This window comes from Prosopis cineraria, unplaced genomic scaffold, assembly GCF_029017545.1.
Source record: "Prosopis cineraria cultivar Desert tree isolate PC_DT_omini unplaced genomic scaffold, ASM2901754v1 PC17, whole genome shotgun sequence".
NCBI lineage: Eukaryota > Viridiplantae > Streptophyta > Magnoliopsida > Fabales > Fabaceae > Prosopis > Prosopis cineraria.
In genome coordinates this window covers 260,444-272,500 of record NW_026555348.1, presented here as the reverse complement: position 1 = coordinate 272,500, position 12,057 = coordinate 260,444, and the positions used below count along the sequence as shown (strand labels likewise).

At 43.7% G+C, this 12,057-nt stretch overlaps 3 protein-coding genes and 1 non-coding gene across 4 annotated transcripts in view; 2 read left to right on the top strand and 2 right to left on the bottom strand.

Moving 5' to 3' along the window:
- LOC129294880 (ATP synthase subunit alpha, mitochondrial) overlaps positions 1 to 3,988 on the bottom strand; it is a 7,022-nt gene extending 3,034 nt beyond the window's left edge. Inside the window, exon 1 of the mRNA XM_054933363.1 lies at positions 1 to 3,988. This exon is cut by the window's left edge and continues 3,034 nt beyond it. The gene's annotated coding sequence lies outside the window, so the exon portion shown is untranslated.
- TRNAM-CAU (transfer RNA methionine (anticodon CAU)) lies at positions 3,343 to 3,416 on the bottom strand. Its single transcript has one exon. It is a non-coding gene; the product is annotated as a tRNA-Met (tRNA).
- A 5,068-nt stretch (positions 3,989 to 9,056) lies between the features above and the next one.
- Positions 9,057 to 10,726, top strand: LOC129294902 (uncharacterized mitochondrial protein AtMg00820-like). Its single transcript, XM_054933383.1, has 2 exons — positions 9,057 to 9,093; positions 10,287 to 10,726. The coding sequence occupies exons 1-2, from the start codon at positions 9,057 to 9,059 to the stop codon at positions 10,724 to 10,726; spliced, it is 477 nt and encodes a 158-aa protein (XP_054789358.1).
- Positions 10,727 to 11,171: 445 nt separating this feature from the next.
- On the top strand, positions 11,172 to 11,834 carry LOC129294901 (secreted RxLR effector protein 161-like). The gene has a single exon (XM_054933382.1). It carries the CDS (start codon positions 11,172 to 11,174, stop codon positions 11,832 to 11,834), a length of 663 nt encoding a protein of 220 aa, XP_054789357.1.
- Positions 11,835 to 12,057: the final 223 nt, after the last annotated feature.

The window sequence follows — 12,057 nt, the reverse complement described above, 5'->3', positions numbered from 1 at the left end:
AGTCTCGCAGCATCAATTGAATCGGCAGACACAAAGACGAAGACAGAGACGAGCTAAGATGTAAAGTAGTGGAATGGAAAAGGATGGTAGCCCACCCAGGAAAGCACATAGAGTAAGGTTGGCTCTATGCAAGAGAGGAAAACCGCATGGACATGGCTTTCCTTTTGGATAGATCGTCAAGCAATTTACCCATATAGCTATTATCGCGAGGGTGAAATCCAATCCATTACATCGGGATTGAAACTTGAGAACCTCGAGAACCAAAGATAGAGGAAGATATAAGCAATATAACGGATTGGAATATGAATAGGAACTGCCTTCAGAGAGAAGAGAGAAGGCCAGGCCGAAACGATATTGCCATTCCTCGATTAGGGCTCGAAGGGGAAAGGAGTGAAATAAAATAAATAGGATAGGCGAAACCTTGGAAGAAATCCAACCTCATAAAAGAAACCGATAGAGCAGTAACCGGCTAAGCGCTTTGAGTTGAGTGATAGTAGGGCGTGCTAATCCCCGACCTAGGGAAGTGTCAACAAAGGGGGAAGTCTTCTCTTTCGGAGAAGGAGGGGAGATCCGCCTTTCGGACCTGGAGGAAGTAGAATTCCGAATACGGGTACGAAGGGTCATCCAGAAGCGCTGGAAGGGCTGGAGGAAGGGGGCAGTCTTCCCTTTTGGAAAGATAAGGCGCATCAGAAAGGAATCCGGATATCTTGAAATAGCCAGATTCACGAGCTGAGGACTAAGTCGAAGTTGAATCTAAAGCAGAAGTTAGGGCTGGAGCCTGAGTTGGTCTTGATGTCCTAGAGTAGCGAAAGCACAAGTGAGTGAAGGGGCGCTATCCGGAACCCACGGGGACAATCTGCTTCGATTGGGCCTTGCAGGCAGACAGGCTAACTTGTGGAGACGAAATGGAATCCTATATAATTAGAATATAAGTGAGAATGGCGAGTCCCGAGAGAGAAACTTATCTTACCCAACATTGCATGAAACAGGTCAACACAACCCATTATCAGAGACAGGCAACAGCATATAGCGAGAACGCACAACACTAGAGACATTCTGACTTTCATTACAAACTCTCATACTATCGCAGCTCTTCTGCTCGTCTAGAACAGAAGACACCAGCTTTCACTGGTGGGGAGCTGACCTTCGTCTCCCTAGTTATCGGGTTTTAAGGACAAATATCATCTACCAGACTGTTGCCTCATTGGACGTAAGAACTGACAGGCAATCCTTACGCAGAAGGGTGGAAAACCTTATCACCATCTAAAAAAAAGTGTGAGAGCACTTAGACGATGCCATTGTTTTTAAAGTTTTAAACCGGGCTTGGTGGTAAGGGAATGGGTTAAGCCAGCTCGTGCCTCGAGGCTAGCTACTGGCTTTGGTACTCCTCTCGCTTTAAAGCAAGGCTACGTAGTATCTCGCCCCTAAATAATAAGCTGGAGAGGCACTTTGTACCTCTCATTATCAGTCTTGTTCTCCTAACGGTCAATCTGATCCCAACTCTTAGTAGTCTGTAAATCCAATCCACTCCCTTTGGGACCTACTCTCCCTGAACTCAAACTCAGAACTCTCTTGACGATGAAAGCATTAGCGAGGTTATCAAATTCTATTCTATCTATTTTCTATTTAGTCAAATCAGCCTTCTTAGCGGCTAAATACACGATCAGGCTTAGATAGTATTATGAATGCATTGGATTGGATGGATGTCCGGGCATTGAGAAGGAAGGAAGGCCTTAAACAGGATAGGGGGACCCAAGGGACGGGGGAAAGACAGGACCAAAGTATCTTATATAAAGAAAGGGTTCGGAATCGGAATCAGAAGTTGGCTAGAGCTAAGGCTAAGAAGAAGAAGCAGAATCAGTTGCTGCAGAAGCTGAATCCGCAGAATCAGCAGTAAGCCGAGCCAGAGCCTTTAGTTGCAGTTGCAGTCGTCTTAAAGGTAGCAGTCCCAAGCCAAGGGCAAGCAACGAACTTAGCCGGGGGGATAGGGCCTGAGACTGTAGACGGTAAAGGGTAATAGGGAAGGGATAGGGCCTGAGACGGGACTGGGACAAAAGCGTTTTCTGGAAAGGGGCTCACTAGCGCGAAAGCCGATAGATAGCACTTATTTGTCTAGGGCGATACGAGAATCCGGAGAATCATCCGAATCAGCTGCAGAAGCTGAAGAAGGGTAAGCAGAAGAAGTTTCCGTTGCTGAATCCGTTTCAGGGTAAGCGGAATCCGCAGAAGCAGAAGTTGGAGAAGTAGGAGAAGGTAGCCGTAGCCCGTTCAGAGCGCCTCCGTCGGGCCTTCTTCAGTAAAGCGAAGCTGTATCAGCTGTTCTGGACTTGGGTTACGCCTTGGGCTCGGAGGTTGAGAAGGCTAAATTGGGGCTTTCCTCTCCGGCTTTCGGCCTACTTACCTTACTTTGGATGGGGACGAAAGTCCTCATAGCATAGCGTTTCCAGTTTCTTATGATTCATATAGGGATTCTGCTGAAGAAGGATCTTCTCAGCCAACCTTCTACCCAATAGGGCCTTATACCTTCTTAGTCAACCTTGCCAGCTCCCGTTTAAGGCCGTCTACAGTCTCAGGCCCTATCCCCCGCCCCTACTATTTAGGGGGCCCTTGCTTCTTGCTTCTGATGGAACTGCTACTCGTTGTACCCTTGCTTCTACTCCCTTCTACTCCAACGGGATCAATGACTGGACTTGGATCTACTAGTGAAGCTACTCGGTCTCGATCTGCTTGTTGATTGCTAGCTTGATTGCAAGGAAGATTAATGTGCAGCTAGAGCTAGAAAAGAGGAGAAGGATGAGCGAATGACATCATATCATGTATAAAATTACCGAACTATTGATTCAAATCACTCCTCTCGCTTTGCCTTTATCTGATAGGGGCAGCTTCGCTCCTCGCTACCGGGGCAGAAAGGCTAGTAAGTTCGGGGTACACCCAAAGGGAAAAGCGAAGAGCCATTAAAGACCTTCACTGAGACCATACCCATACATAGGTCAAAGGCTCTCTCGATATCCTTACTTAAAAAGCAAAAATGGATTAGGGCACCGGTCCAGAACAAGAGGGACGATGGATGGGTTCCTACTCTGTTGATGAATCTAGACTTACTAACCATCTTTGATTTTCTTCGGCTGTGGCTTCAGGGTATGCTTCAACAACAGATGAATCCGCGAACTCGGATGCTTTATCCAATCCAGTTCTTACTGATGAGTCTCATTCTGTCTACATGGATCTGGCCATTGCTTCTTTCTAACGCGCCCTTAGGACTAGGGCTTTCGCTAACGTGAAGCACTCACTGAGTTACTTACGAATCAGAAAGATTGAGGCTGACTACGGCCTCAGATGATTAGGCGGGGACAGGATTCGAACCTGCAATCTTCAGGTCATGAGCCTGATGAGTTGACCAATTCCTCTACCCCGCTTCTTCCCTTCCTCTTCTCTTTCTTGAAACTTATAGATTAGATTAGCAAGACTGCCCACACTGAACACCAACCCAATCTCGATGAGAATCAGTACACGGAACTCGATCAATCCACGAAGGTGTAGCACTTCTCCACCCTCTGCTAGCAGCTTTCTTCTCTTATGATTTTTTCGCTATAGGTCGAGAAATTTCATACCGTCAACTCTTCCTAGTGGCTACCCGTCGCTAGCAGCATTAGAGCCTCTATCACTAAATTAGTGAGCTTTGGGAAGAAAAGATTAAAGAAGAGAGGGGAAATCTCACTCACTACACACTTTCTTGTTCCAAAAAGACCAGAGTCCGACACTTGACAATGAAAGAATAGCAATGAAAGAACAGACAGAAGTGGAACGAGAGGGGAGGTGACGAGTTGGTAGCTCACCTCTTCCTTTGTTGCTGGCATAGACAATGGGAAGGTTAACTTGGTGATTGAGTTCCGAATTCCCTTCCTCTGCTCTGGCGAGTGACTCTTCCGGAAAGAATGAAATGCATAGGGGATGGGATTGATTCAATTACTCGCATTAGACTTGCCTTGATATTGAGACAATCTTTCTTTCTATTACGCTATTTCAAAGCATCTATCATTGGCTCCCTTTCCTACGAGACTTTCTTTCTTTAATCCGAATTCCTCTGGCACTGATTTAATCAGGAATTGAGAAGCAGCAGGGTATTTAGTTGATGGAACACTTTACAGATTCCTATTTTAACAGAGTCCAAGACTTGACAACAACAATAAGAATTGAGCGTAAGATGCCTTAAGTTGGAAGGAAGTAGCTACCTATGATTTCAGAATTGAGTTAATAGCACATGAGTTAGATTAACCTGGATCTAGCTGCGACTGCCTTTATTATAGTATGACAGTTGCTAGCTCTTCTTCGGCTTCCTTCGTATCGTAGCCGTCATTATCATTCCTCGGATCATTAGGCACAACTAGGAGAATTAGGAAAGCTCATAATGGAGTGGAATTGGCATCGTGCCTACTATTTATGACGATATTATTAATTAGATGCCGTCATTAGTAGAGTAGGCATAGAGGGGTCACTCTAAATATACGAGTTCGACGCATTAAATTATGATCTATCTATTACGATGAAGTTCATTGCATTTCCTATACCCTTCCTTCTTGCTATACGGGCTACTTCATTCCTTGCTTTAGAATGACGAAGAGAGAAGTGTGAAAGCAATGCTACCTTCCCTCTATTCTTTCAGTTGTTCGCTGCTTCTTTATCTGGTATTGAGTTCATAGACCACAATCTAAATGTGATTCCGACACCTGACGAAGACCTTCGACGTGCTGCTAATATAGGGAAGCAAAGTCGTAGTTAGTAGCCCGTTACGGAAAGCTAGCTGAACTCTCTTCTATGTCTTACGTAGATAAGAAGGAATGGGACTGCTGTAGCTTCGCTTCTTCTTCTGCTCGCTACCGTCGATTAGCTCGACCAGAGGCAGGAAGATTACGGGGTTTAGTCCGAGAATTCCCAATCCGTCATTCTTCTTCTTAGTCTTTCTTGGCTAATTAACTAGCTCATCCTTTTCAATTAGCTGCTTTCCAGACTCGGAAAAGAGGGCTTCTTGGATAATGCGATGGAGGTTAGCTACCTTCGTCACTCATCAGTTAAGGCATCGTTCGCTTCGGATCAAAGTGACGCATCTAAATCCGGGCAAGGCCTAAGAAGTGGATTCAACTATTCGTCATATCGGAAAGGTGGGATTTCAGGACAAGGTAGTTTGTGACGGTTCTTGCTTTCAGCTGACGAGGGATAAGAAGGCTGTTTGGTCATATCCCTTCATTCTTAACGGAACCTAGATTATGGGTATTCCGTCATATTGAGATCCCTCTTTCAGTTGTTCAGCTTAGTAGGAAGGGGAATCCCTGTGAGCATAGTCTTCGACTGATTTGTGAATAACAGGTATGAAGTGCTCGCCCCTATCGAATAAAGTAAGGAGAGGTATGAGTCATATTTATTATAGGCATTCATGCTAACAATTCGTCATATAGGGTATTTATTTCCTCTGCTAAACCGTCAGGGTAATAAAGAATGGATGTTGTAGCTAAGTGGATTCCCTTCTAAGGAGCTAACGGGTAATTCTTTGTAGTTAGTAGCTAACTCGGCCTAGGGCTGCCCTTCATGGGATTGATGCAGATTATCATTTTTATAGAACAATGCGAGATCAATTTCTTTCTTTCCTCGCTTAGCAGCTCTTTGGATTTTCTGCAAGGGCAGAGAAAGAGGAAGACTTTGAGTTCCCATTTGAAGATTAAGACGATGTGAAAGAGTTAAGAACGCGAACAGGAAGGATTCGGATTGAACTCTTTCTTTTTCTTTTATTGGCACGGATGAGAGATAAAGAAGAGATGGGCTGAAGAGTTAGTCGGATTGAGATTGAGTTCGAAGCCTAGAGAAATGAGTTGATGAAGAGCGCACTCTTTCTCCTTACCTTAAAGAAGAGAAGGAGTGAAGTAGCATGCATGGGAAGGTAAGGGTAGTTGATTGATCCGGCAATATCAGATAGGCGTCGGTTATCAATGAAGAGAGAGATGCCCGATAAAAGGAAGCTACCCTCGCTCTATTCTTCTATTATACAGATACGGCTATTCTAGGAAGTCCGAGCATCCCTATGGAGTTGCCTTCGGCTTTCCTCCTTTCCTTTCTTTTCCTTACCTGGGAATTCAAAGAAGAATAGAAGGACGAGTTGCTCGCATTATCCAATAAATTGAGACATTCCTGATTTACATGATGAAATTAGTTCTTCTTTCAGCTCTTTGATTGGGAATTAATGGTAACAAGAGCCTGTAGCTACTAAGAAGCTGACGCTCTATTTCTGAAGAAGGAGATGTGGAATGAAGTCACTCTCCTGCTAATCCGAGTGACGGTATGAAGTAGAGCTCGTATTCCCTCTCCCTTTGGTCGAGCTACTTCGTCCCTGCTTTTAGATGTTATTTTGCCAGTCACAAGAGAGCTTAAGGGATGTTCCAAAGAATATCCCGTTAAGCGAACGATAATAGACAAGTAAGCCTAGGCCTAAAAAAAGACCTTGTTCTTGTTGTTCTTGCACTGCAACTACCTCGTTAGCACTTCTTTCTTCTTCCTCGCTTCTCTTCCTTATATTATACTATTTAAGAATGCTTGAAGCTTTCCTGAGAATGCTCTTTAGACAGCTTTAATAAATAAGGAAGGCTATTTAGCTACTTTCTCTGAGGCTTGCCTTTGTGCTGACAGTCTAATATCGTTCGCTAGTTGAGCTACCTCCCCAGGTATCTCAATCCAGCTCTCTTGATAGCATCCGGAGCAAAGCAAAGCATCCTAATAATAAGGGGAATTAAGCATCCCTTTAGCAACAAAGGATTTAGGTTTTTTAAAGCTAGCAAAGTACCGCTTGTATGGTTATCGTTCGATAGGTGAGCTATTCTTAGTGAACATCTCACTATCTCTCTTGTTACTGGCGGACTGTCACTAAAGAAGAAAACTCATTTGACAACATCTTAATTTACCCTAGGAAAGAGAATCAATCCTATAGAGGGATGCTCGAATCATATTCATCATTGCCTTAGACTAAGAAACTCCCTAGATAGACTAATAAGGCGGTACGGTACTAAGAAGTTCAGTTTCAATAGGCTGATTAGTCAGGAGCGGACTGTAACTAGACAGAAGGAAGATAGTAGCAAGCTAAAGCGAAGGTAGAAGAACGAATTGCCGTAAGCTTTTGAATCGAACCCGTAGGACTGTTAAGATAACTTCATTACGATAGCTCTACTCTAGTTCAGTGAACAGAGAATAAGATATCGAATTCCTTGAGTTCCGTAAGCCTAATTGCTAGTCATTCAACCAGCGAAGGAAAGCTACAGCTTTTCAATCGAAGTCGTGTCACTATTTAAAGTAGCTTGAGTTCTGTTCCTGTAGCGTGTAGTCACTCGAGCTAAGGAATATAAATTCTTAATCTTGCCCTAGGGATTAAGGAAGAAAGATAAATCATTCCAGAAGTCAATGAAAATACGCCCAGGTCAGATTCATATCAATACGATACGGTAATAAAGGAATATAGTAGCAAGCGTAAGCGAAGGTATCGCAAATCAAGTAACTAAAAAAAGCATTCCTAGAGTTCATTCAGGTATGACCGGACTGGTACTAAAGAATCAATCTCACATTGGAATCTATCTTCGAAGAATTGACATTCTCTTCATTCACTCTTCCGGCCAATAAAGAGGAATTCAAGATCATATTCACACTAGCCATTCACACCTGTAAGAAGGAAGTCTTACTCTTTAATTCCCCCATAGGCTAGAGAGTTACCCAACAAGCAACGGCTTTCGCTAACGACTTTATTCGTAGCTGGAACAAGCAACGGATTAAGCGTTAGCGAAAGCCCCCACTTAGTTTAAGGCGTTAGTACGAACAAGCCAGCTACGAATAAAGTCGCTCTAGCGCGAAAGCCCCCACTTAGTTTAAGGCGTTAGTACGAACAAGCCCGCTACGAATAAAGGCGCTCTAGCGCGAAAGCCCCCACTTAGTTTAAGGCGTTAGTCACGAACAAGCAACGGATGAGCGCTCTAGCGCGAAAGCCCCCACTTAGTTTAAGGCGTTAGTACGCGCAGCCGTTTTCTTGCTGCTTTAGTTTTCTTGCTGCTTTAGTTTGATTGCGTAGTTTGATTGCCTAGTTTTCTTGCTGCTTTAGTTTGATTGCCTAGTTTTCTTGCTGCTTTAGTTTTCTTGCCTAGTTTTCTTGCCTAGTTTTCTTGCCCCGCCCCGTTTTCTTGCTTGCTAGGGATCGGAGCGAAGGGCCATCCTGACTTGGTAAGCAAGCAACCTGGATAGAAAGATCACTCAGGAAGATCAGGCAAAGTTAGCATTCACCAGCAAGACTAATAACAATGAGTGAAGCAAATTGCTGACCGGGAAGCTACCTGATTCTAATTAGACGTTGAGCGGAGCCGACCAGACGAGCTCAGCCAGCAATAAGCATTTAATTATTATATTAAAAAAAAACGAGTAAGAAAGTGAACGAAGTAGATGGAAGAGAATCGGCAAGAGAAGAGGAGCGCTTAGCTTTGATTTGAGAAGAAAGACACTTGATATCATAGGAAGGATAAATCTATAAGAATCTCAGGGGGTACAAAGCATAAATAGCTTAACTGTTGCCTTTTTTCAACCAGGATGGAACTTGAAGCTGTCTCTGCAATGTTGGTTCAGGGTCCTAGAAAGATACTCCATAGCTAGGACAATGTCTTCCACTCATGCCTCAGAGGGCATTGATCCAGAAAGTCGGCTGGCAGCCGAGACTGCGGAGATCGGGTTTAGGAGCCCTTTTCATTTCGGTAGATATCTAAGATAAGAGGAGGAAGGGGAAGGCAGGAGGTATGTAATATAGAAAAGATAGTTTGATTGCTGGGGAAAGAACGATAAGAATCAAGTACGTAGTCGCCCCTATCAGATAAAGGCGAAGTGAGAGGAGAGGGAGCAAATCGACATTTGAATAAGGCTAGGCGCCTTATTCCCTCAACCCTGAAATCAGCAGATTCAATACCAGGGGATATTACGACACGAGCTTCCATTCTCTATAACTAGGCTTTTTTCATTTTTTGATTCACTCGGAATGGTCGGAAATGGCTGAAGATGTCTCTGAGCGTGTTGCCGGGGCTGGTACTGATGCTAGCAGGGAAAGCAGACTGAGCCTAGCTTGAAAGAGATCTATCACTAAGATTTTAGAACCGGATATAAAAGGGAAACAGGATAAAACAGGTTGCCTAGCTGCCAAAAGCAGTACTTCACTTGAAACCAACAGGGCTGTACTGAGTTTTTCTCAGATCCTATATTAGGTAAGGGAAAAATTCCTTCTTTGAACTGTGAACATTAGAAATTTTCAGCACTCCTAGCCCTCCTTCTTGAATTAAGTTAAGGCTACCCCTTATGCATAGTTTCGCCCTAATGCCAAAATCTGGAATAACTTCTTTAAGCTAGTTCCACCAAGTCCTGCTTTCTTGTGAAAGTCTTGGCTTGCTCTTTTTCCATGTCTGTTGATGTCGTAGGAATTCTCTCTGGAACAACCCCTGGCTGGGAGAAATAGACTGATATGAGTTAGATTCGGAAATTTCTTTGTGGCAACAAAAGTTCCATCGATTTAGCTGTTGATGGCGTAACCGCTCTTTATTTAATCGCATTTTCAAAGCATCAGTCCAACAGGGGCAAGGCTACTAGAATACCCACACTCGGCTCAAATGATTGGATCCCAAGTGTCATTACAAAACAAGCTTGTGCCCCGGAGGATACTTTCCTCGTGTTAGCCGAACTGGGATCGGTAGAAGGAAAAAGTCATTTAGCCCAAAACCCCCCCGGGTGGATAAAAAGAGTGGTTTTTGTCGACCCTATATTAAGTAATCCGACATGAGGCCAAAATCGCAAGGTTGGGTGCTATTGCTCAAGGGGGGCTACTAGAAGCCTATAAGGAAGCAGTCCTTCCGCTACACGAGCATCGACAAAGAGAGAGTTTAGAGCTATTAGCCAGAAAGAGCGAAAGGAAAGATCTGATGTGAACAAAAGAAAGAAGATCATGGTTGAATGCTCACAAGACATGTGACCAAGAACGGCTTAAGTTGAATCGACTGTGAACGAACGAGTGGGCAACTACTCTAATCCCAGTCAAAAAGAAGAAGAAAGGCTTGGCTTTCATCCCATCCATATTGATTATTTAACCCTAGGACTGTTCAGTGACGGGAAGACAGGAACGAGATAAGAGAGAAATCTGAGTTTGATTCATCGAATAAAAGTCTTATCGGTAGAACGATAGCTTCGGTCTCAGTCCATTCAGTCAAGCCAGTCGCAAACCTTACTTCCAGAGCATTCACGAAAGAACAGTTGGCAGAGTAAGACCCCTTCCTTACTAGGATCAACTAAAGCACCAGCAAAGGGATTCATTGCTCTTTCTCCTAGTTACCGGGACTTTATCACGAATTTAAATAAAGTTGTCATTCCTAACAACATACAAGAGGCATTGGAAATACCAGAATGGAGAAATGCTGTTATGGAAGAAATTAGAGCTTTAGAGAAGAATGGAACATGGGAGATTGTTGAAAGGCCTAGAGGCAAGAAACTTCTTAGTTGCAAGTGGGTCTTCACTCCAAAGTATAAGGCTGACAGCACACTTGACAAGCTGAAGGCACGCTTAGTAGCAAGAGGGTTCACCCAGACATATGGCATAGACTACAAAGAGACTTTTGCGCCAGTGGCAAAACTGAACACTATCAGAATTCTATTGGCTTGTGGCAGCCAACCTTGAATGGCCACTTCATCAACTAGATATCAAGAATGCCTTTCTAAATGGAGAATTGAAGGAAGAAGTCTACATGACGCTACCTCCGGCCTTTGATAAAGGCAGAAGTGATAAGGTATGTCGGCTGAAGAAATACCTATATGGCTTGAAGCAGTCTCCTAGAGCATGGTTCGATAGGTTCTCAAAGGTTCTGAAGTCAGAAGGCTACAAACAGGGATTGTCAGATCACACGATCTTTGTTAAAGCTGAGGGAGTCAAGAAGTGCATCCTTATTGTGTATGTAGATGATATAATTCTCACAGGAGATCATGATGAAGAAATAGCTAGGATAAAGCCCTATGATGGGAACCTTGCCTTGGGAACCTGAAAGATTTTCTCGGGATGGAGGTCAAAACGAGGCATCTATCTATCTCAGAGGAAGTATATACTGGATCTTCTAAAGGAAACAGGCATGTTGGGTTCTAAACCTGAGGAAACTCCGATCGTGGTGTCGAGAAAGAAGAAAAAGAAGACTAAGAAAGAGTCAGAAGAAGAAGACTACTCCGATGATGAGGTTGAAGAAGAAGACAAGGAGAAAGAGGAGACTGTTGATAAAGAAAGATATCAGAGACTTGTTGGGAAGTTGATTTATCTTTACCATACAAGACCAGATATTGCTTTTGCTGTCAGTGTAGCAAGTCAGTACATGTGTGATCCAAGGAAGAAAGACCTAGAAGCAGTATACAGGATTCTCAGATACCTTAAAGGTACACCTGGTAAGGGATTCTTATTCAAGAAGCATGATCAGAGATCAATTGAGATCTATACAGATGCAGACTGGGGGGGAACCTATGGAGACAGGAGATCCACCTCTGGTTATTCTGCGTTTGTATGGGGAAACTTAGTGACTTGGAAAAGGCAAAAGCAGAGAGTTCTATCCAGAAGCAGTGCTCAATCAGAGTTCAGAGCATTAGCTCAAGGAATTACAGAAGAATTATGGATAAGAAGAGTCATGGAAGAAATACAGGTTAGAGTTGATCCACCGATCAAGCTGTATTGTGATAACAAGGCTGCCATAAGCATGGCATTGAACCCTGTGCAACATGAGAAATCTAAGCATGTTGAGGTGGGATAGACATTTTATCAGAGAGAAAGTGGAGGAAGGAAGTCTATCTTTGACATACCTAACTACGAAGTTACAAGCAACGAGCAAGAAAACGGGGCGGGGCAAGAAAACTAAAGCAGCAAGAAAACTAAAGTGCGTTAGTACGCACTTTAGTTTTCTTGCCTAGTTTGATTGCCCCGTTTTCTTGCTCGTTGCTTGTTCCTCTCGCTTTAGAAGGACTGCCTTTTCAGGT

Bases quoted from the DNA above. Each gene is read 5' to 3' on its own strand.
- LOC129294902 (XM_054933383.1), top strand. From the start codon at position 9,057: ATGGCTGAAGATGTCTCTGAGCGTGTTGCCGGGGCTG. The intron at 9,094-10,286 runs GTACTGATGCTA...CCTTACTTCCAG, and splicing joins TGAGCGTGTTGCCGGGGCTG to AGCATTCACGAAAGAACAGT.
- LOC129294901 (XM_054933382.1), top strand. From the start codon at position 11,172: ATGTTGGGTTCTAAACCTGAGGAAACTCCGATCGTGGTGTCGAGAAAG.